The sequence below is a fragment of the Lissotriton vulgaris genome, chromosome 5, assembly GCF_964263255.1.
Source record: "Lissotriton vulgaris chromosome 5, aLisVul1.2, whole genome shotgun sequence".
NCBI classification, from domain to species: Eukaryota; Metazoa; Chordata; class Amphibia; order Caudata; family Salamandridae; genus Lissotriton; species Lissotriton vulgaris.
Genome location: NC_141693.1, coordinates 685,124,532 through 685,147,555, shown reverse-complemented (window position 1 = coordinate 685,147,555; position 23,024 = coordinate 685,124,532). Strand labels below are relative to the sequence as shown.

Below are 23,024 nucleotides of genomic sequence, written 5' to 3'. Positions count from 1 at the left end.
CACCCAAGGACCCTTCGCCTGCCGGAACTGCAGATTCACCAGCATCCAGCCCGGCAAACCACCAACCAGAGAACCCAACCACCTCTGCTGCATCCTCCTCAACACCCGCTCCGCTCGCAAGCACGCCATCGAACTCTGGGACCTCCTAGACTTCACCGCCCCCGACGTTTCCTTCCTGACGGAGACCTGGCTGAACCCCACCTCAGCACCAGACATCGCCATAGCCATCCCACAGGGCTACAAGATCTCCTGCAGAGACCGCACCAACGGAGTGGGAGGGGGAATCGCCATCATTCACAAGGACACCCTCAGAGTCTCGACCAACACCGACGACACCCTCACCACCGCCAAGCACATAAACTTCCAGATCCACACCGACCCCAACACCACCCTCAGAGGAACACTCATCTACAGACCTCCCGGACCACGACCACAGTTCAGCGACACCATCGCCGACCTCGTTAGCACCCACGCCCTCACCTCCACGGACTACATCCTCCTCGGGGACCTGAACTTCCACCTCGAGAACAAAAACGACGCCAACTCCACCGCCCTGATCGACAACCTCGCCAACCTCAGACTCAAACAGCTCGTGACGACACCCACGCACGCCGCCGGACACACGCTGGACCCCATCTTCTCCACAAGCCCCTACGTCTCCTTCAACCACACCACCAAACCCCACTGGACCGACCACAGATGCGTCCACTTCACCTTCAGGAAACCCACCACACCCCAAAGCACCCAACAGCTCCCACGCCTCAGCTGGGGCAAGGTCACCAAGGACCAACTGACTACCACCCTCGCCCTGAGACCACCCGCTGACCCCACCGACGCAGACACCGCTGCGACCAACCTCAAACAATGGATCAACGACTGCGCCAACACCCTTGCCTCTCTCAAGACCTCCACAACCAACCACACCAACAAGAAAGCCGCCTGGTTCACCGAAGAACTCCGGATCTCCAAGCGTACCTGTCGGAAGCTGGAGAAGACATGGCTCCACGACCGAACACCAGACAGCCACACAGCCCACAGGAACACCACCCGCAGACACCACCAACTCATTAGAGCCGCCAAGAGGACCGCCTAGACAACAACGCACACAACACCAAAGAGCTCTTCAGCATCGTGAAAGAACTCTCCAACCACAGCTCCAACAACAACGACATCCCACCATCATAAGACCTGTGCGACTCACTGGCCACCTTCTTTGACCGCAAGATCACCGAAATCCACGACGCTTCAACACCGACACCCGGGCGCCAGCCACCGAGTCCACCACCCCTGCGACCACCACCCGCACCAGCTTCCTGACCACCTGGTCCCACGTCAGCGACGAAGACACCGTCAAAACCATGAACTCCATCCACTCCGGATCCCCATCCGACCCCTGCCCTCACCACGTCCCCAACAAAGCCAGCACAACCATCGCGCCCCACCTCCGGAAAACAATCAACAGTTCCTTCGAGACAGCAACCTTCCCGGAAAGTTGGAAGCGCGCTGAGATCAACGCCTTTCTGAAGAAGCCCAAGGCGGACCCCAAGGACCTCAAGAACTTCCGGCCAATCTCCCTGCTCCCGTTCCCGGCAACAGTGACAGAGAAGATCGTCAACAAACAGCTAACCCGCTACCTCGAAGACAACAACATCCTGGACCCCTCCCAATCCAGTTTTGGCAGCAACCACAGCACCGAGACCGCCCTCATTGCCGCCACCGACGACATCAGGATCCTGATGGACAAGGGAGAAACAGCAGCCCTCATCCTCCTGGACCTATCAGCAGACTTTGATACAGTCTGCCACTGAACCCTCTCAGCACGCCTCCATGACGCCGGAATTCAAGAGAAGGCCCTGGCCTGGACCACATCCTTCCTCTCCAGCAGAACCCAGAGCATCCGCCTCCCACCCTTCCACTCAAAAACCACCGAGATCATCTGCGGCGTCCCACAGGGATCCTCCCTCAGCCAGACGCTGTTCAATATCTACATGGCTCCGCTCGCTCACGTCGCACGACAACATAACCTCAACATCATCTCCTACGCCGACGACACCCAGCTGATCATATCCCTCATCGAAGAACCCCACACCGCCAAAGCCAACCTCCACACAGGAATTAAGGCCGTAGCCTACTGGATGAAAGACAGCAGACTGAAGCTGTATTCAGACAAGAAGGAGGTCCTCATTCTCGGACCCACCCCATCAGCCTGGGACGACTCTTGGTGGCCGCATCACTAGGCTCAGCCCCAGAACCCACAGACCATGCACGCAACCTGGGGGTCATCCTCGACTCCACCCTCTCCATGACCAGGCAAGTCAACGCTGTCTCCGCGTCCTGCTTCAACACCCTCCAAATGCTCCGCAGGATCTTCAAATGGATCCCCCCCGACACGAGAAAAAACGTCACCCAGGCCCTCGTCACCAGCAGACTTGACTACGGAAACACCCTCTACTCAGGAGCAACAACCAAGCTCCTGAAACGATTACAAGAATCCAGAACACCTCGGCACGACTGATCCTCGACGTCCCCCGACGCAGCCACACCACACCCCACCTGAGAGGCCTGCACTGGCTCCCCGTCAACAAGAGGATCACCTTCAAACCCCTCATCCATGCACACAAAGCACTACACAACACCACGCCTACATACCTCAACAACCGACTCAGCTTCCACACCCCCACCCGAAGCCTCTGCCCAGCCAATCTCGCCCTCGCCTCAGTTCCTCGTATCCAGAAAATCACCGCCGGCGGAAGATCCTTCTCCTACCTCGCCGCCAAAACCTGGAACGCTCTCCCTACTAGCCTACGACAGACTCAGGACCTGCTGGCCTTCAGAAGACTTCTCAAGACCTGGCTCTTCGATCAGTAGCAGTCCCTCAGCGCCTTGAGACCCTCACAGGTAAGTAGCGCGCTTTAGAAATGCAGTGATTGATTGATTGATTGACCAAGGGAAACCAGCAGTGGCAGGGTAATTAGGCCTAATTCACAAAGCGTTTTATGTCTTGCCTATCAAACACTTGTTAGCTGTTTGTAGGCAAAAGTCTCTTGTGGGCCATACCAACAACCTATATTGGGCTTAGAGATCGCCCATAACTTACCAATGGTTGGCTTTAGTGTCACTCTCACTTGCTTCTTATTCGGTGACCCTCAACAGGACGATCGTCTACTAGCAACCTTTGGATTGGATGACTAGTATTCTTCCACTGCTCACTTTAATTGAACTTTTTTTCTCCTTTTTATTCTTTCGTTGCTAGATGAGAGTTAATGTACTTTCTAGCTTTCTCGTTCATGTGCTGCTTCCCACCACCCAAACACCGGCCCGACCCCTGCTTTATCTATGTTACTCCACCTTCTCTTCCCCCACCCATCCCTTTCTGTTTTTTTTCAAAAAATTGTTGGTCTCCTCTGGAGCCAGTGACAAGTGCCTCTGTCATTCCTTCATCCCATCTACATTGCGTCCCCCGCTCTCTCACTGACTACTCTGTTGTCCACCAGACCTCTCATGGACCTTTACATTTAAAAAAAATAATAATTTTGGAGGGCTTGACAGCGGCCATTTGATGTAGGGCTACTCCGCAGAGCAAAAACATTTTCATCCAGAAAACACATTTCTCTTTTTTAACTTGGATTAGTTAAAAAAAAAAAGAAGAATGGAGCATGCATCCTTCCGCTGGTTCATGCATTAACCGTGTCACATGCGTGAGTGTGTCAATATATATACGTTTAGTGGGCGCGTCACAGCACCTTTATTCTTAGGTTCTTTGCTGATGTCGTACAGCATCAGCAAAAATCACTGGCAAAGTGTGACTTTTTGGCAACACTTGGTTGCAATCTGTAGCTCTATCAAGTGCAGAATAGAGCATTGTGTGCATGGATGAATCCACAAACGAAAAATGTGACTGTGCCAAATAATCTGTAAATATGGGCAGGCCAAGTGTATATACTTCATTTTTGGTTGGGCCAGAGCTGTGGCAGCTGCAGAACCTCGCATGGTTGGGCAATCCAAAAGGAACAGAGATTATCATGTCACATTTTCTTCAACCATGTCTTTGAGGCCTATTCCCAGAAGCCCATTCATTGGACCAAAAGGCTGGAGGGCAGAAGAGGTGAACATGCCCTACCCCATACCCTCAAGTGACTTATGGAAGCCAAAGAATTCTAAAAGTTAAGTGTACAATGTAGTTTGAGCTGGCACAGTATTCTCTCTACTTGGTCTGCCAACCAAGCCCTCCCCAGTTTACAAATTATTTTGTGAACGAGGGTCTACAGGCAGGGAATAAGTCCTTGCAATTCTGCAAGGAGCAATTTGCTGCTTGCATATTAATGCCTGCATATTTAGATGCAGCTCACGGTGACTAGGCCCCCTGAAGTTACCAAACCCATGCGTGCCAGTAGCTCTCAGGGTGGGGATGACATGTGTCCCAAGAGATTCCCTTAGAAATATGGGCTTACTGGTCGAATCAGTAGTTTTTAAACCAAATCCAATGTTTTTTTTCCAATTTTCTTAGACTTTTACTTAAAGACCGTGGTTGCTGAGGAGCTTAGGAGAAAAGCAATGGGCCTGTGAAATAACCAGCTGCCCTTTTCGATCCAGCGTGGGAAAATCGTGATGGACTCATAGAAATCGGGTGCAAATTGCACCCCCATAATTTGCATTTGTGGACGGTTTGCAAATCAGAGGATGTGTCTACTCTATTCGCTAATGTAATTTAAGACAGGTAGTGCAATGTGTACACTTAATGAAATCCCTTTTTGGGTGCAAATGATAGTTTGCACTCCAGAGGGGATATCTAGCCACATCACGATTGTTTCCCATATGTTGGGCTGGGGGAGGTGGGGGTGGTAGGGTTCATTCAGTTACCTGTACATGGTAAACCAGAGGTTGCAGCGGAGTCATTTCCATTGCTGCTCTCAATATATGGTGTTTTTGCTTAACACACAACTAGAACAAACTCAGCACACAAATTGTTATTTTATTGCAACTCACTCAAATACGTCTACAATGGACAACAAAGAAGACTGCTAGTACAATATGTATATAAATGCAAGACGCAACAGCAAAGCAGGCAATTTGTAAATTGGAGCTAATTTAACGGAAGACTAGGTAAAGAGTATCGTTTAAAAAACATTTGTTTAGGTTATCTCACCAGAAGCCGACTATATCTATTAGGACATGCCTGTGGACACCCCAGACCCCATTCCGAGGATATATTTAAATCCGATGAGGCCTGTAACTGTTGTTACGGGCCCCATCACAGTTACAAAGTTGCAGATTTACCACAGACATGGCTACCTTCGCCTGAGGACTCTGGCTGTTAAAAACAGTTGAAATCCTCAAGCATAGTGCCATGGTAGAATTGGGAATTACTATATGAATCAGGCCTGGAATATCTGGCTCCCCTGGTAACTGCACATTGCTAAAAGGGATCTCCAGGTCTCACCTGTAATAAATTGGTAAACCTGCCTTCACATTGTTACCGGTACCGCGAGTATTGTCTGAGGGACAGTAGTTATCAGCTGGTGCTCCTTGGCACTTATGAGGTCCAACATTGATAGTGGGTTGCTTACCACAACCGCAACAAACAAGGTTTGGCGCGTGGGAGGACGGCTATACCTGAAACACCGACGATCCAACAGGCACTCCTTCAGGTATTTCGGCAACAAAGGGCAGGTTCTGGAATGTGGGGTCATTGTCGTTGAGGTCCAGCAGATTGACAAAGACAGTAGCGCTGCTGCTGGCCCGTAGTGGTGGCCTCCCCCCTGCAGAGTAGAAGAGAAAAGTGAGCATTCCAAGGCTTCCGACCAAGAACATCATATTAAGAAGTCTGGCAAGAGACTGCATACACATGCAGGTCATCACCCTTCTCTTGGGCCCTCTTTACAAGTTGTACTGTAAACTGCGGACGTTGCGCAAACTCCTGTTTTGTTTGATGGATCAAGAGCACTGTTGGCTTGCTGGATGGACAGGATGACGACTGCCAGAGTTTGTGATGTCTCAAGAGCGCTGTAGGTTTGCCAGAAAGCTAGATAATAAGCTACCTGTGAGAGGTGATGTATGAAGAGTCTATGTAATTGGGTCGGATGGGCAGGGGGTGAATTACTTATGGTGGACAGTGTATGGGATCCATTGAGTGTGTGCAAGTAAGTGAAAATTTGTATCCGTCTACCTGGTGGGCAGGTAATTAAGTGCCTGAGGTAGCTGGTGTGTGTTGAGTGGCGCGTAAGGTCTGTGCCCCTGTTCCAGGTTCACAGGAGTATGATTTGCATTGGTGTTGTTATGCTGTATGGGCATGATTGCTGACGTTTAAGTGTAATATTGTGCTGCTAAGGGTAGCATCTGAGTGTTTTTGCACTCTTAATAAATAACAATGCATATTCTCACTCTGGTTCTAGGAAGAAGGGAGGTTTCCATTTAACATTCTGTACTGGGCCTGTTAGAGTCGGGTTTGTCACCACTTCTGCTGCCACAGAATTTTAAGTTGTACACTGTATGATGAGAATTTTTTTGATGTTGTCCTTTGGATAATTGGCATTCTTGAACTTGAAGCAGTGGGGAGGAGTGTAGTGTATTTCTACCCTAGCGTGTTGTCCATTGCAAGGAGGTAGAGTGCGGGTATGTGAGGAGGATGTGTGCAGTGACTTGTCACTCTATTTGTGTACATGATCTTAACGTTGGGTGTTGGTGGTGCTCTGGACACTTTACAGGAAGTTATGTTGGCAGTTAGCCAGACCCTGGGCAAAGATATATATTCCTTAGGATATAGTGTTGTATAGCATGTATTTGTTCCTGCAACTTTCTAGTGCATAAAGAAGTAAACTGTACTTGGTGATTTCAGCCTGGTACTTTTGACAAGCCATACCCTTCCAATTCCTATATAGACCATTTTAACATTACAGGATGTGGTTGGCTTATCCTCGTTTGATGTGCTCTCTCACTTTTGGGCTTTGGTGGATTGATGACTTTCTTCCTTACTGAAGTCGTAGTAAGCAGAGTGTCCAACACTGCTAGAAGTTAAATTGATTTAGGTCCCTATTAAGGAAGGTGAAACCATGCTGGTGCTGCATAACTTTGTAGGTAGAGGGATAAGGCATTTAATGTTCTCTGGGCCTTTAAAATTATATACTCCTCTTTGAAGAAGAAGACTCATTGGGGTGACTAGTACTTTTGCAGTCATATTATCATGCTTCAATGTTTTTGTGCATTAATATTTTATATTATATAGGACAGTGGTAATTGTAGGTGAATTCTTCGCATGTAAACACCACAAGACAAAACATTTGAAAAACGTACGATCAGTTGCTGAGATTACAATTTTCCGCATCATCTCCGATTCTATGAGGGATGGGTTCTCCCGGTCCAGTACCACCCCAGTTGTGCGAATCTTTCCTGTGGTGTTGTTCAGGGCATAGAACTTGTTTGGCGGGTTTATGCTGTAGACTACTGAGCCATTCTCAGCCAGGTCTGGATCAAATGCAATCACCTGAATCAGGAAAATGTGGAGAAAGGTCATCAGATGTCAAAAATGGAGTTGAATATTCACGCACTACAAATCAGTGTTTGAACAATCCCAGTGATGGGTTAACAGCCTTTGTTTCATCAGGTATGTGTAAAGGGGTTGCGAAGAATTAGCAGTCAGGCCTAACTTTAAAGGCTATGCGTAAAGTACTTATGCAGCACACAAACAGTAATAAAGTGAAAACACAACATACAAAAAAATCCCCAAACAATGTAGAATAATAGAGTGCATTTTAATAAATAAAACAACACCAGAATTACAAAAATCCAATCAGTAGAACCAGAATATGCAATTTCAAAGTTTTAGACAGATATAGCACCTAAAAACACAAGGTGCCACTCGCGGTCAACTGGTCATGTTAGAACGGGAGAAAGTCAAATATTCAGGGCACACACAATGGAACGTGGGCCGGAAAGAGAGACCAGGCCAATCCGCTGAAAAAGTTACCTTCTCAAAATCAAGCGCAAAGAGTTACGTTTGTGTATGAGGATACTGTGAGGGGCAAGAAGACCGTCAAGGATGGTCGTAACTGTAGTGCGAAAAGCAGGCATGGCATTGCTGATGGACATCACTGTAGGGTGATGACCAGGACGGACATCACAGATGGTTTGTGCTGGAGCTTCACATTGGCAGCCGCCCCTGGCTGTCGTTGCTGTAACACGGAGTGCAGATCTCGCATTGCTGTTCATTGCTAGCTATTACTGTAATATTAAGAGTTGAGTTCCCTAGAGTTTTGCGTTGGCGGTGGTCATGGGCAGCATAGTCCACGCGCTGTCTCATTGCAAACTTGTCCGTTTGCTAAGAGCCCAATACTTTAGGATTTCACCTTTTCTTGTAAAAAAAAGTGCACTCTGATGCCAACCAAGGGTGCAGGACCTGTGGAAACACTTGTTGGGGATCAAGGGCTCATGCTAGCAGGGGCCAGCAAGGCTCAGGCAGGTCCAGTTGCAGATCCAGTTGCAGCAGATCAGCTGAGTAGGTACATGGAGGCTTCTGGAGCTTTTTGTGTCCCTGTAGCTCTGCAGGAGGTCAGTTAACTGATCTCTGGAGTCACGCAGGTAGCCTGCGATGAAGGGAAGAGGTCCAGTCTTCCTTCTTAGAGAGCAGGGAAGTCCTTGAGACGTAGGGCAGACCTCTGGGGATGTGTTGGAATAAAAATGTTCTGGCTGTATTGTTCATGCATTGTACGTCTTAAGTTAGTATTCGCTGTACCATTTTATATTCAGCCGTCATTTTGAGCCATGATCGGAACTAACTTTTGGATCTCTGCCCCAGCTGAAAGCAGCTACAATAGTTTTTGTTTCTCCAAGGTTGAGCCTTGCTGTACTAATGAATACACTGTTCTTGTTAGTGCATACCTTTTCCCCTAGATAGGCCTGCTCCTACCCTTAGAGTGGCGGGCACAGTCAGAGTGACCTTGGTGCTGAGATAGCATGTGCCCGGTCTCAGGATCGGAGCTCATCCTTCTGTATCCCCTTTGTTCACCAGCTGCCAACTGGAAATTTCCAGTCGGGGTGTGTCTTTATTGGTTCTGAATTGTACATGATGTATTGCCATGCCTACTGAAGTCAGTCCCTCTGCAGCAACCCCAGGAGGCTGGTCAGAATGGACTCAGCTCGAGTGTACCTATATAAAATATACTTGGTTTGTATTATCTACTGTCTCACCGACTCCTCATTTGTATGGCAGGCTGAGACGTGGTCGCGAGTGACCCGGGTGGCCCTAATTGGGTCACTTCCTTCAGGTCAAGGCAGCCCTAAAGCAGCTGGGCAATCTTTATACATTGTTGCCAGCATTTGAAGTGGGGGGTGAGTCCTCATACTACCCCAAATCTGGTTCTGTAAAGTTCTCCCCTTGCCCTGAAAAGGCTCCAAGAATTCTGAAGTGACAAATGACTAGTGTCAAGTTCCTTTGTGTGTACAGGAGGCAAAGACCTTTGACATGTATGTGGGGCTGGGTACAGTTCTGCCCCACCCATCTTAGCAGGATAGCCTATCCTGTCCACACCTGATCCTCTTTTGTGTCACTGTCTGAAAGAATACACAAACCTCAAAAGTAGAGCCATTCACAGTCATTTGATCCAAAATACTGGCAGAAGGAGCACATGTTAGGACAAGAAAATGCCATTTTCTAAAAGTGCCATTTTCAGAATTGTGATTTAAAATACAACTTTACCATTAAAGAGGATTTTAAATTACAATTCATTTGAGTCTAAACAGCATACCTCCATCTGCTTCTAATCAAAAGTTATCACTTCTCAATTGTGATAAGATAACCCCATGTTGGTCAATGGGCGAGACACATCTTACAGTTGTGAAAAACAACTTTAGGAGTTTTTCACTACCAGGACATGTAAAACTTAAACCTGCATGTCCTACTTTTTTAAATACAATACACCCTGACCTGTTTGCCTTTTGGGCCAACCTTAGAGGTGACATATATGTATTAGAAAAGAAGGTTTAGGCCTTGAAATATTTTTTTTTGCTAGGTTGAAGTGGAAGTTTAAAAATTCATGTGCAGTGGCAGGCCTGAGACATGTTTTTTAAAAACTACTTTAGTGGGTGGCACAATGAGATCTGCAGGCCACTCGTGGAATTTATTCTATAGGCCCTAGGTACATGTAGTACCATTTACTAGGGACCTACAAGCAAACTAAATGTGCCAATTAGGTGCAGTGCCAATTTTATCATGTTTTAGGGAGAGAACACACACAATTTAGCACTGATTAGCAGTGGTAAAGTCCGCAAAGTCCTAATGCCAACAAAAAAGGATTTGGCAAGGAAAAAATCTTAGGTAGACCCTACAAAAAGAGCCAGGCCCACAGGGGTAGAGTTCCCGAAGTAATTGACAACTGCCAGTTATATATGTATGTATGTATGATATTTGTAAAGCGCAGGAATCACCCCTGAAGGGGTATCTCCACGCTGACGCAGAGCGAGAGTCAGACGGGCACAAGTCACCACCACTAGACTTTGAACAATTTCGTCTTCAGGAGCTTCCTGAAGCGAGTAAGACTGGTCCTTTTGTGCAAGTTCTCGGGTAAGGTGTTCCAATATTTTGGAGCCAGATAGGCAACTGTTTTGCCTCCTGATCGGATTTTTCTAAAGCGCAGGACCACTAACAGCCCCTTACCTTCCGATCTGAAACAGCGGTTTGGATGGTAAATTTTAACCTTGTCAGCCAGACAGCTTGGGGTAGCACCATTGAGAGCTTTATGGGCTAGGCAGCAGAGCTTACATTTTATTCTCTGGGGGATAGGGAGCCAATGGAGGAATTTCAACAGTGGCCCGGGAGAAGTGTGTGGTGGTTTCTTGAGGGCCAAGCATGCTGTCACTTTTTGGACAATCTGTAGTCTGCTAGGCAGAGATTCATTTGCAGTGCCAACAGAGCATTGCAGTAGTCCAGGAGGCCAATGATCAGGACCTGAATTAGGGTTCTGCGTACAGAAAGGGGCAGCCATAAGAACACTCTACGGAGGAGACTCAAAGTATGGAAACAGGTCCCTACAGTGGACAAAAGTTGATCCTTCATAGTTAGCTGAACATCCAGTCGGACCCCCAGATCTTTGGCCACCGAAGAGGGAGAGGGGCAGGGCCCAGCACTGTCAGCCACCACTCAGGGGACCAGGCAGTTTGTGCCACGCCAAACAGCAAGGTTTCTGTTTTAGTCGCATTTAGCTGTAAGAAATGCTATGCCATCCACTCTGATATGGCTAACATGCCCTTAGGAAAATTATGTTAAACCAGCACTGTGTTTTTATCAAATGACAGGAGTAGTTGAGTGTCATCTGCATAGGAGAATGGTGTGAAGCCGTACTCCCCGATGACTTTAGCAAGGGGGGCCACATAGATGTTAAACAAAGTCGGGCCCAAGCAGGAGCCCGACTTTATTATCGCCCAGGACCAGTTTGATATAGTCAGCGACCCTGATGAGAGTTGTCTCTGTGGAGTGATTGGGTCTGAACCCAGACTGTGAAGGATCAAGTATACCATTGTCTTCAAGGTGCTTCATTAGTTGGGTATTAACATGACTCTCCGCCATTTTAATCAGGAGCGGTAAGAGCGAGATGGGGCGATAATTGGAAAGTACTTCAGCTGGTACCAGCTCTTTCTTCTAAATCGGAAGCACTTGGGAGGTTTTCCAGTCAAGAGGCAGACTACCGTCACTTAAAGAGGTATCCACGATCTCAGCAATCGGAGCGGCTAGGAGAGGGGCGAGGATAGCATATTTATGGGCAGGCATTACAACCAGAGGGGATCCGGATTTCCCTATTCTTGGAAAGGCTTCCAACTGCGCGACTTGAATAGGATTAAAATAATTCAGGGCTTTACCTAAGCATTTGAGCGGTACAGCTTCAGAGATGGAAGATCAGTGATTTGAGAAAATTGATTGTAAATTGAATTGATTTTATCATCAAAGTACACAGCTAAATTATCACATAGTTCCTGTGTTCGGGTAATCTGTTGGGTCCAAGCAGAGGGATTAGTAAAGAAGTTCAACATCTGATAAAGCTCCTTAGATGAATTTCCTTCCTGATTATGTTTGGTGATGAGGTGATCTTTACGTGCCTTTTTTAAATTCTTATGGTAGGTGGCGAGGGCCAGTTTAAATTTAAGTCTATAATTTTCCAGCTTGGATTTACGCAGGATTTTTATAATCGTTTACAACTAGATTTTTTCCTGCACAGGTCAGCAGTGTACCAGTCTTCACTTTTTTTTACGAGGGTTACTAAGCTGATTTGTCACAGGAGCCAGCCTATCTAATACCTCACACACTGTATCATTAAAAGCCTTGAGTTTCATAGTGACGTCCATATGTCCATTCAAAACTGGAAAGACATATATTTTATTACAGGGTTCATACGTGACTTTGTGCCATCGTCTTTGAAGATTGTTCAGAGAGCAACCTGCTAAATGTTGTTTAGGGAAGCTGTTCAACCGAAAAGGGATCATGGAATGGTCTGGCAACATCAGTGGACAACCAGACTCAGCAACTATGAGGGAGGATTTGGTAAATTTGATGTTCAGCATGTGGCCAGCTGAATGTGTGGGTCCGGAGTAAACCTAGAGATGCCATATTGGCTAAGAAACTCGCTACCTCAATGCTCTCCTTCTATTCACGAACAGGTATAGCCGTCACCTCTTATCTTCCAGATTCTACATCTTGACTATCGCCTGGATAAGAGCATAGTTCAGTTTCACGCTTAATTTATATACGACTAAGATATCTCTCCCATCTGGAACAATAATGTTGAATCAATGATAGTTCTATAAGGTAGGAGGGAGAGAAACCTCACCCAATAACCAAGAAACAGGAACCTGTGAAGGTAAGACCCATTTATTATTATTTAAACAATCTCCCTCTCATCCCTAGACAACAATCGAATTCCAACTGTAGGAGGTACCTGGTGAGGTACAATTACCTCAGGATCTGCTAGAATAAGCAGGACACTATTCTCTCGTTGACAAGGACATTTTTATCTCGTCTCCGTCTCAAATTCCTGTTTGTCACAATGGTAGAGAGCATCACCTACAAAGTTCCTCTGACTCTCACTTTTCATTTTAGGATTTTGGTGAGTGATGATTTGCACCCTATTGCGAGGAATGTAATTTTGAAGTAGAAAAGCCTGCATTCCCAGGGTTTGGAAATATTGTACACCCAGTCTTTTTGCCACACTATGTGTGTTTCCTGTGTAATATTAAACCATTGACCGCGGCGTGCGGGTGATTTATGGAGTAGGCGTGTTTCGGACCCCAGTGGCCTTCCTCCTCACACGCCCACTGTGACGTCGGACGGCTGGGGGCCATCTGACGCACCGAACGGGTTAAATAAGCTTTCCCTAGCAAATGAAAGTGAAAACTAAAGAGTCTGAATTGTGTTTTCCAATTCCAATTCAAAAAACTTTATTGCGGCTAGATATAACCATAAAAGCACATTCTAATTTCGACAATTACAGATCCAAAGTAAATTAAAGGTATAAATTAATAACGTACATTGGCGTTTAGGCATAATAGAATAATACCATTATTTAAAAATCATCATTATGGGAATTTCATAGAAGTAAAACACACTTTAAACATTTTAATTACAAATACAAATTCATAAAATTCTAAAAATACCGCACTGATCTCCCAATCCCAAATTACATACCACTAAATCTCCCTCCACCTCAGATTAGATTTAAAAGCTCCATAGATTAACCATGACACTAGGTAAGGAAAAGAGGGTGCTATACAATACGAGTGAATGAATGAATGAATGAATGTCTTTATTGTTTAAGTTAATTAAAACCATAACAATATAATATTACAAATATAATGTCACTATAAAATATTATTTAAAAATAATTATATATATTTTTTTTAAACTGAACCAGCATATTAATTATATAATTCCAATAAAGTAACAGCACTGTCCTTCTCATGATGCCAATTTAAAATTTGTCTCATAATACAGTAAGAATTTCATTATTTTACAAGTCAGCTGAGGGTCAGTCGTGCTGAGTCCTTTAAATATTGCACCTCTACACGTTCGAATACCTCTGTCATTAAATGCCTTTTTCAGTAGTCGCATACGTTGCATTTTTAAGTTAGGACAGATGCATATGCCGCGCAGAAGAGGGTTACGTGGGCTACAGTTTCCTCCTCCGCTAGGCATCCAGGGCAAGGGCGATTTGGAACCCCCGCCCACCTGTTTGTGATTGCGTGTAGTGGGAGATTCCATATCTAAATTGGAGGAACAGCTTTTTTGCTAAAGTCTGTTGTTTAGAATCTAGCACCTGCTCAAATTCATAATGACATTTAAAATCTAGACACCCGTATGTAAGGCTCGATAGATTTGCTAACCGAAAAATTTCCATTAATTTGTGCTCTTTCAGTGCATTTGTCAGAGTTTTCTTAGGAGTAGCTAAACAGGAAACGTCAGGGTTTATCCAAAGATTCTCCATACCAATTGCGCTAAAAGAGTACCTTACAAATGATAACCAAGGTATACTGCCTGCCCCTAGTGATATCATTACCGCTTTTAATTCTTCCCTATAGCTGGCCAGCTCGGGAGTACTCCACAACCGCCGTCAGTAAAGCAGCGGACGTGTTGCAATAACATCAGCGATTGGAAGAATATTTAAATCCATCCTTAGCGGTACTAGTGGTGTGTTTTTCGTCAGGGTCAGGAATTGTCTGATAAAATTATTTTCAGTTAATGTGAGGGCGTTAGAAAGTCTGTGCTCCCACAATTCCGCCCCATATAGGGATGCTGACATAGCTTGGACTTTATATATTTCAAGAAGTGGGCTTATAATTTTTAAAACACAATTATTCTGAACTTTTAAAATTCCCCCCACAGCCTGCGTTAATTTTAAATTAGCCTTATCCATCTGAGGGCCCCACCCCATTTTGTCATTCAGCGTGAGTCCCAAATAATCGATGACAGGTACCCTTTCCAAGGGTCTGTCCTACATCATCGGATGAGGGCAATTAATGGAATTAGCATTAAAAACCATGTATTTGGTTTTATTAATGTTGAACACAAGATTCCTCTTTTTACAAAACTGGTTAAATGCATTTAACACACGCTGCATGCCCATAGCTGAATTTGAGAGCAGCAGGGTGTCATCTGCGAACATTAATGCGGGAAATCTACGGGAAGCCAATTTCGGGGAGTCTATATCCTTGACAGCGAGAAGGTCTTCTATCAGCCCATTTAAAAAGAGGGAGAAAAGAGTTGGCTCGAGCACACAACCCTGCCCTCAGTTGCCCATTCTTGCCATACCTAACTCTCGCAAAGGAGCCTTCGTGGAGTCGTTTAAACTGAAAGCATATGTTGGACCTGGGCCTCTGGGCAGGGTCATCCCTAAACTTTTTGCCTTCCTCCAATACTCTCTCTGACCTATTTTGTTTGGTTTAATGACTCTGGGCACTTTACCACTGCTGACCAGTGCTAAAGTGCATATGCTCTCCCTACTGTAAATTGTACATGCGATTGGTATCCATGATTGGTTCATTGGATTTACTGTCAGTCCCTAGTAATGCGCACTAAAGAGTGCCGGGGCTTGTAGATGCCAATACTACTGGTGGGCCTGCAGCGCCGGTTGCGCCACCCACCGAAGCAGCCGTAAAGATGTGTCTGGGAACTGCGACCGCAGAACCCGCGTGCGGTCTCGTACTGCCACGCTAGCTGGGCGAGTGCACCCACTTACCAGCCTCGAACCTTCCCTTGACTACATATTAGTCACCCCTATGGTAGGCCTGCGGGCAGGGTGCGTTTTAGGTGTAAGGTAGGACAAGCCCTGATGTGTGGGGCATGTCCTAGTAGTGACTTATGACCAAAACCGTATCTCACTATTGAAGGCTACCTGCTCTATTAGGCCAGACTGAGCTGCCGGAATTATTACACCCTATAATCCCGGCAGGCTCAAGGAGCATGGTAGCGAGTCATGTTTAGTATGCCTGAACTCAGGATGATAAAATATTTCTTTTAGTAAAGTTTATTTTAGTATCCTGGGTTTGCAAATGCTACTTTTAGAAAGTTAGCATTTGCTTGCTTAACCATTTCAGCCCGCCTCTGCTGGTATGTGTATCCGACTGTCTGGGACGTGTGAGTGACAGGGCTGGGGGGATGACAGGTGGTGAATGCGCAGATTACACCTTAGTGGGAGGTAGGAGTGCCGCTTGACTCGAACTGTAGCTGTGCTCGGCCACCACAATGCTGGCTCCACCCTCCTGGGGAGCGGCGGATGACTCGGCCGGCACCTGGCCCAGGAAGGGCGAAGCCCCCATCAACAAGGTACACTGACCGCCCCTGTCCGCACAATGCTGGCTCCACCTCCTGTGGGGCGTCTGATGCGCCTGCCCCTCACACTGAAAGCAGAAGCCGGAGTACACCCACCGGGGTACTCAAGGACTGAGAGTGGCTATGCAAAGGCCCCCCTGGCCTGCGAGAACAAAAGAATTGGCCTATAAAAGAAGGAGCCCTGCTCCTTGAGAATTAGATGCTGTTTGGGCTACAGAAGGACTCTGCCCGACGAGAAGGACCGTGAGAGACAAGGAAGGGTGCTGACTCTTGCCTGTGTCTGGTGCCTTGCTGCCGAAGGAGAGGAAGAAGAAAAGACTACGACAAGACTTTTGCTTTACTTTGTGCCAAACTCTGCTAAAAAGATCTCCAAGGGCTTGCAACTGAACTTGCCCCCTGACCAGCGCCCCAGGACCAGTGGGCGCTACACCCTGAAAGAAAGCGACTGCGGGTGCTGGCCATCGCTGCAGTACCGACGGAGGAATCTCCTCCAAGGCAACGACATCCACCTGACCACCGTGACCGGGGCCCAAAGCAACGGCGCAAGCAAAGTAAGGACCAGCCGCCGCTGGCCCGAACACCGTGACCGCAACTGCACCGGGAGCCCGAGAGCAAAGCAAAGGAGGACCCGTCCGGTCCGAGCTCTCGAGTTGACTGCGCTACGAGCAGCCAACCCACTTGCAAAGACAGACAGTTGCCCCGTGAGAATCTGCAAGGTCGGTAGCCTGCCCGACAGCCCAGCTGTGAGCGCACAGCTGCACCGGCACTTGGCTGGGTACGTCCTGCACTTGGGCACCGTACTGCCACTTGCCGCCACCACACAGCCGCCGCCTCCAGGGTCGGAGCGGACGACGAGAAGAGGACCCTGCCGCCACAGAACACCGCTGCCCCGGATGACCCGTGAACTGCTCGGCTGAGAGCTGCAACGAACAGCGACCCCGGGAAGGCAACGCGACGTGGGACAGATCCCCTGGAAGCCGCCTGCTCCCCAAGAACTTTTGTTGACATCGGCCTGAGGGCCCTAAGAGAACGCTTAAACTGCTAGAAAGAACTGTGGTAACCTGAACTGAGTAACTTGCAACCGTTATCGTAAAGTACGTTGACTGTAGTCACAAGCCTGCTTAAAATCTATATAAAGACATATATTTTTACAGAATACAGTCTGGTCTCGTTGTGTGGTGGGTTGGTTGTAAAGGTGTACTATTGCAAGTGTTTAACCTATATGCCCCAAAGATTAGCCTACGACTGCTTAAGCCACACTACCTAGAGGGTAAGCAGAGGTTGTCTGGAAGGTAACCCTCAGCCCTGACGAGGAAGAGGAGAGTCCCTGCTTGCCGCTAGTGTTGCACTGCGCCAACTAGAGACTCCCCCTTCCTACATTGGAGGCAGCGGTGAGGATTTTCGAATTTACACTTGCGATATCTATACCTGAGCTTCTGACCACTACACAGGGATTACGGTCCAGTAACTTAGCCACAGACCTTTTTTGATTTATGTTTTGCTAGAAGAGATATCCATGTGTTTTTTGAAGTCATGCCTGTGTCAGTGAAAATGGAAAAGGCACCATCCATTTCTTCTATTGACTGTGATTGGGAGAAACTAGAAAACTATACCGGGAAACAGCTCAAGAGCTTCTGCAAAAATTTGAACATTTCCATGACCGGACTCTCCAGAAGGGAGCAGTTCCAAAAGGCGCTGAGGGCTTGGGTCAAGGCAAGGAATGCCCCTGGGAAGGATTTTGAATTTGAGGATGCAGAACAGCAGCTGGAGGGACCCCTAACTCCAGAGTGGAGGGGTGCGACCTCCCCATTGGGTAGCAGTGTTTCTGGCCGAGGTCTGTCACCAGAGGAGCTGGCGGACAGACAGGCCGCCCGAGATCATGAAAGGAAGCTGGCAGAATTAAAAATCCATCTGGAACTTGAAACCAAGAAGTTGGCCCTGGAAGAAATGAAAATGGAGCTTGCGCATGACTTAAGAATGAGGAAACTTGACATGGAGCTTGAGGGGCTTGAGGCCAGGAGGGCTTCAGCCCAGCAACAAGAAATATGTGTAGCTCAGAGATTGAGCTTTGCTGAGTTGGAGGTGGAGTCCAGCTCAGATGGTGGCAGCAACATTAAGATATCTAGTGCTGACAGCATAGTGCGCGCACCTAGAGATATGGCACCTGACTTGGAGGGGGTTAACTTACGCCAGGAGGTTCAAGGGCATGAGGTAGCTCCAGTAGTGCGCAGCGACCCTGAAGGGAATAGGGTGACTGGCGTAGGAGTTCATGGTCCTAGTGGTGGGAGGGATTCCCCCATGGTTGAGGTCCTGGTGGGTGAGTGTAAGGACCGCCCAGAAGAGTGTGGGTTGTGTGACAGAGACAGTCCGCTACTGTCTGGCCAGTCTCAGAAGGATGGTGTGCAGTATGTGTGTGAGGCGCTGGATGGTGAGGTGAAGGATAGTTTGGTTAACCCTGCTAGGGGGCTGTGTAATCCAATTGTGGGAGAGCATACTTTAAGTCCCAGTTTTCCAGAGCTATGCCAACACCTGTTTGAGAGAGTGTTCTCTGACCCCAGGGAGCTCACATTGGAGGCAGACCTTGTGGTGGATTCCAGTGGGTCTGGAAAGGCATTGGGGTGTGATCCTGTGGGGAGTGGCTCAGGTATCTTCCAGCCCAGAGTGGTGGAAGTGGCGCAGAGTAGCCCAGCTAGGTCCTGTAGTAGTGAGAGGGGTGTAGGGCCTCACGTCCTGTCCTTGAGGGGAAGGAGTGAGAATGGGTTTTGTCCCGGTAGTGCCCAACCTCAGTCTCAGAGCCTGGATGGTTCTTTAAGGGAACACCAGGTGGGGAGCCTAGGCTGTCCGGATGAGTCACCCGCTGAGGGGGATCCCCCAGTGCCTAGAGAACGTGGAGGCTCTGTAAACAGAGCTCCAGTAGTTCTGGTGTCTGACAGTACCACTCCAGTTGGGAGAGTGCAGAGGGGCGAGAGGGGGAAGGAGTCCCCAGTGGAAGAACCAGTGGGTCAGGGGCCAGCCAGCAGGGCTGCGTCCCCAGTGAATGATCATGGGGACACCACGTCTGTCCTGGGGGATCTTCCCGCACTGTCAGAGGGACAGGGGTTGGGAGATCTGCGCCAGGCAGACTGTCGCACGGCACATGAGCTATGTGCCACCCTCAGGGGGGGGCATGCGTGCTCCCCGGGAAGTCCTGGTGCGCCAGGCAAGAGTTCAACTGCAGGGTTGGGTCCCTGAGTTGGAGAGTCAGGTTCAGGTGTTGTCTGACCTGGAGGGCAGGACCACTGTAATCAGTGTCCTGGCCCATTTCACTTCTAGGGGTACCACTCCAGTTGGGAGTGGGCAGTACTCTGGAAGGGGGTGCAGAGGGAGGAAGTCCTCGCCTCTGACCCCGGTTCAACTAGAGGGTCTAGACCCTAGGTTTAAGGGCCAGGTGCAGGGTGTCCCCCCTGACCTGGTGCCCCAGTTGCAGGATAGCACCCCTGAACTGGTGGGCGGATTGTGCAGGTCACCTGCCACAGGTGCCCTGACAATTCTGAAAGGGGGTACCACTCCAGGTGGGAGGGTACAGAGCCCCAAGGAGGAGGACCGGGTGTGGGAAAGCCCACCCCAGTTTTTGGTCCAGCTGCCAGGTACAGGCCTGGAGCTGGTGGGTCAGTGCCAGGATGACATACCTGACCTGACAGGAGGGAGAGTGGACAAAGGGTGCCAAGCACCTGGGGCTACTACCCCCCACTCTCTGAGGCCACAGAGGTTTGGGAGCCCTGAGAGGCATGAGGCCTGGGTCTCAGCCCTGACTACTGTCAGTGGCCACTGTGACTTGATGACTGTCTGTTGGGACACACCTGTGAGCAAGTTAAGGTTAGAGGCTGCACAGGTGGTGTCCACAGAGGAAGAGAAGGGTGCCCCATGGAGTAGCTGGGTGGACCCTGAGAGTATGTACAGAGGATTTAAAATAGGTTCTGATTGGCGTAGAACTGGAATGTGCCCCTGCTGTTGCGGGCCAGGTCCATGTTCTATCGCCCCAAGCAGGGAAGCCCATCACAGTGGTGATTGGTCTACCCTGCGTTTTGGCTGGAAGGGGGTTGTGTTGGACCTGGGCCTCTGGGCAGGGTCATCCCTAAACTTTTTGCCTTCCTCCAATACTCTCTCTGACCTATTTTGTTTGGTTTAATGACTCTGGGCACTTTACCACTGCTGACCAGTGCTAAAGTGCATATGCTCTCCCTACTGTAAATTGTACATGCGATTGGTATCCATGATTGGTTCATTGGATTTACTGTCAGTCCCTAGTAATGCGCACTAAAGAGTGCCGGGGCTTGTAGATGCCAATACTGCTGGTGGGCCTGCAGCGCTGGTTGCGCCACCCACCGAAGCAGCCGTAAAGATGTGTCTGGGAACTGCGACCGCAGAACCCGCGTGCGGTCTCGTACTGCCACGCTAGCTGGGCGAGTGCACCCACTTGCCAGCCTCGAACCTTCCCTTGACTACATATTAGTCACCCCTATGGCAGGCCTGCGGGCAGGGTGCGTTGTAGGTGTAAGGTAGGACAAGCCCTGATGTGTGGGGCATGTCCTAGTAGTGACTTACGACCAAAACCGTATCTCACTATTGAAGGCTACCTGCTCCATTAGGCCAGACTGAGCTGCCGGAATTATTACACCCTATAATCCCGGCAGGCTCAAGGAGCATGGTAGCGAGTCATGTTTAGTATGCCTGAACTCAGGATGATAAAATATTTCTTTTAGTAAAGTTTATTTTAGTATCCTGGGTTTGCAAATGCTACTTTTAGAAAGTTAGCATTTGCTTGCTTAACCATTTCAGCCCGCCTCTGCTGGTATGTGTATCCGACTGTCTGGGACGTGTGAGTGACAGGGCTGGGGGGATGACAGGTGGTGAATGCGCAGATTACACCTTAGTGGGAGGTAGGAGTGCCGCTTGACTCGAACTGTAGCTGTGCTCGGCCACCACAATGCTGGCTCCACCCTCCTGGGGAGCGGGGGATGACTCGGCCGGCACCTGGCCCAGGAAGGGCGAAGCCCCCATCAACAAGGTACTCTGACCGCCCCTGTCCGCACAATGCTGGCTCCACCTCCTGTGGGGCGTCTGATGCGCCTGCCCCTCACACTGAAAGCAGAAGCCGGAGTACACCCACCGGGGTACTCAAGGACTGAGAGTGGCTATGCAAAGGCCCCCCTGGCCTGCGAGAACAAAAGAATTGGCCTATAAAAGAAGGAGCCCTGCTCCTTGAGAATTAGATCCTGTTTGGGCTACAGAAGGACTCTGCCCGACGAGAAGGACCGTGAGAGACAAGGAAGGGTGCTGACTCTTGCCTGTGTCTGGTGCCTTGCTGCCGAAGGAGAGGAAGAAGAAAAGACTACGACAAGACTTTTGCTTTACTTTGTGCCAAACTCTGCTAAAGAGATCTCCAAGGGCTTGCAACTGAACTTGCCCCCTGACCAGCGCCCCAGGACCAGTGGGCGCTACACCCTGAAAGAAAGCGACTGCGGGTGCTGGCCATCGCTGCAGTACCGACGGAGGAATCTCCTCCAAGGCAACGACATCCACCTGACCACCGTGACCGGGGCCCAAAGCAACAGCGCAAGCAAAGTAAGGACCAGCCGCCGCTGGCCCGAACACCGTGACCGCAACTGCACCGGGAGCCCGAGAGCAAAGCAAAGGAGGACCCGTCCGGTCCGAGCTCTCGAGTTGACTGCGCTACGAGCAGCCAACCCACTTGCAAAGACGGACAGTTGCCCCGTGAGATTCCGCAAGGTCGGTAGCCTGCCCGACAGCCCAGCTGTGAGCGCACAGCTGCACCGGCACTTGGCTGGGTACGTCCTGCACTTGGGGACCGTACTGCCACTTGCCGCCACCACACAGCCGCCGCCTCCAGGGTCGGAGCGGACGACGAGAAGAGGACCCTGCCGCCACAGAACACCGCTGCCCCGGATGACCCGTGAACTGCTCGGCTGAGAGCCGCAACGAACAGCGACCCCGGGAAGGCAACGCGACGTGGGACAGATCCCCTGGAAGCCGCCTGCTCCCCAAGAACTTTTGTTGACATCGGCCTGAGGGCCCTAAGAGAACGCTTAAACTGCTAGAAAGAACTGTGGTAACCTGAACTGAGTAACTTGCAACCGTTATCGTAAAGTACGTTGACTGTAGTCACAAGCCTGCTTAAAATCTATATAAAGACATATATTTTTACAGAATACAGTCTGGTCTCGTTGTGTGGTGGGTTGGTTGTAAAGGTGTACTATTGCAAGTGTTTAACCTATATGCCCCAAAGATTAGCCTACGACTGCTTAAGCCACACTACCTAGAGGGTAAGCAGAGGTTGTCTGGAAGGTAACCCTCAGCCCTGATGAGGAAGAGGAGAGTCCCTGCTTGTCGCTAGTGTTGCACTGCGCCAACTAGAGACTCCCCCTTCCTACAGCATAGATATGGTGGAGCCCCCATAGCCAGCAAAATACTCCACAGCTGGTTGCGGTCCACCATATCAAATGCTGATTTCAAGTCTACGAAGGTTAGGTATAGGCTACCACTTCCCAAAACTACATGCTTCCAGTGAATTAACTGAAGCCTAAATAACTGATCTATTGTGGAGGTTTTGGCCCTAAAGCCTGCTTGTAACAGGGTCAAAATGTCTTGGTCGCTAATCCATTCTTGCAATCGTTGTAATAAACCCCCTGCGAATTGTGTTTTCAAACTATTAATGCAT

The 23,024-nt window shown here is 48.8% G+C and overlaps 1 protein-coding gene across 1 annotated transcript in view; it reads right to left on the bottom strand.

Moving 5' to 3' along the window:
* CDH23 (cadherin related 23) overlaps nucleotides 1-23,024 on the bottom strand; it is a 2,828,172-nt gene that overhangs the window by 1,121,328 nt on the left and 1,683,820 nt on the right. Inside the window, exons 22-23 of the mRNA XM_086919477.1 lie at nucleotides 7,291-7,480; nucleotides 5,614-5,759 (exon numbers count right to left, since the gene is read on the bottom strand). Coding sequence (XP_086775603.1) covers nucleotides 5,614-5,759; nucleotides 7,291-7,480 — 336 coding nt within the window. The remainder of the gene's footprint in view (nucleotides 1-5,613; nucleotides 5,760-7,290; nucleotides 7,481-23,024) is intronic.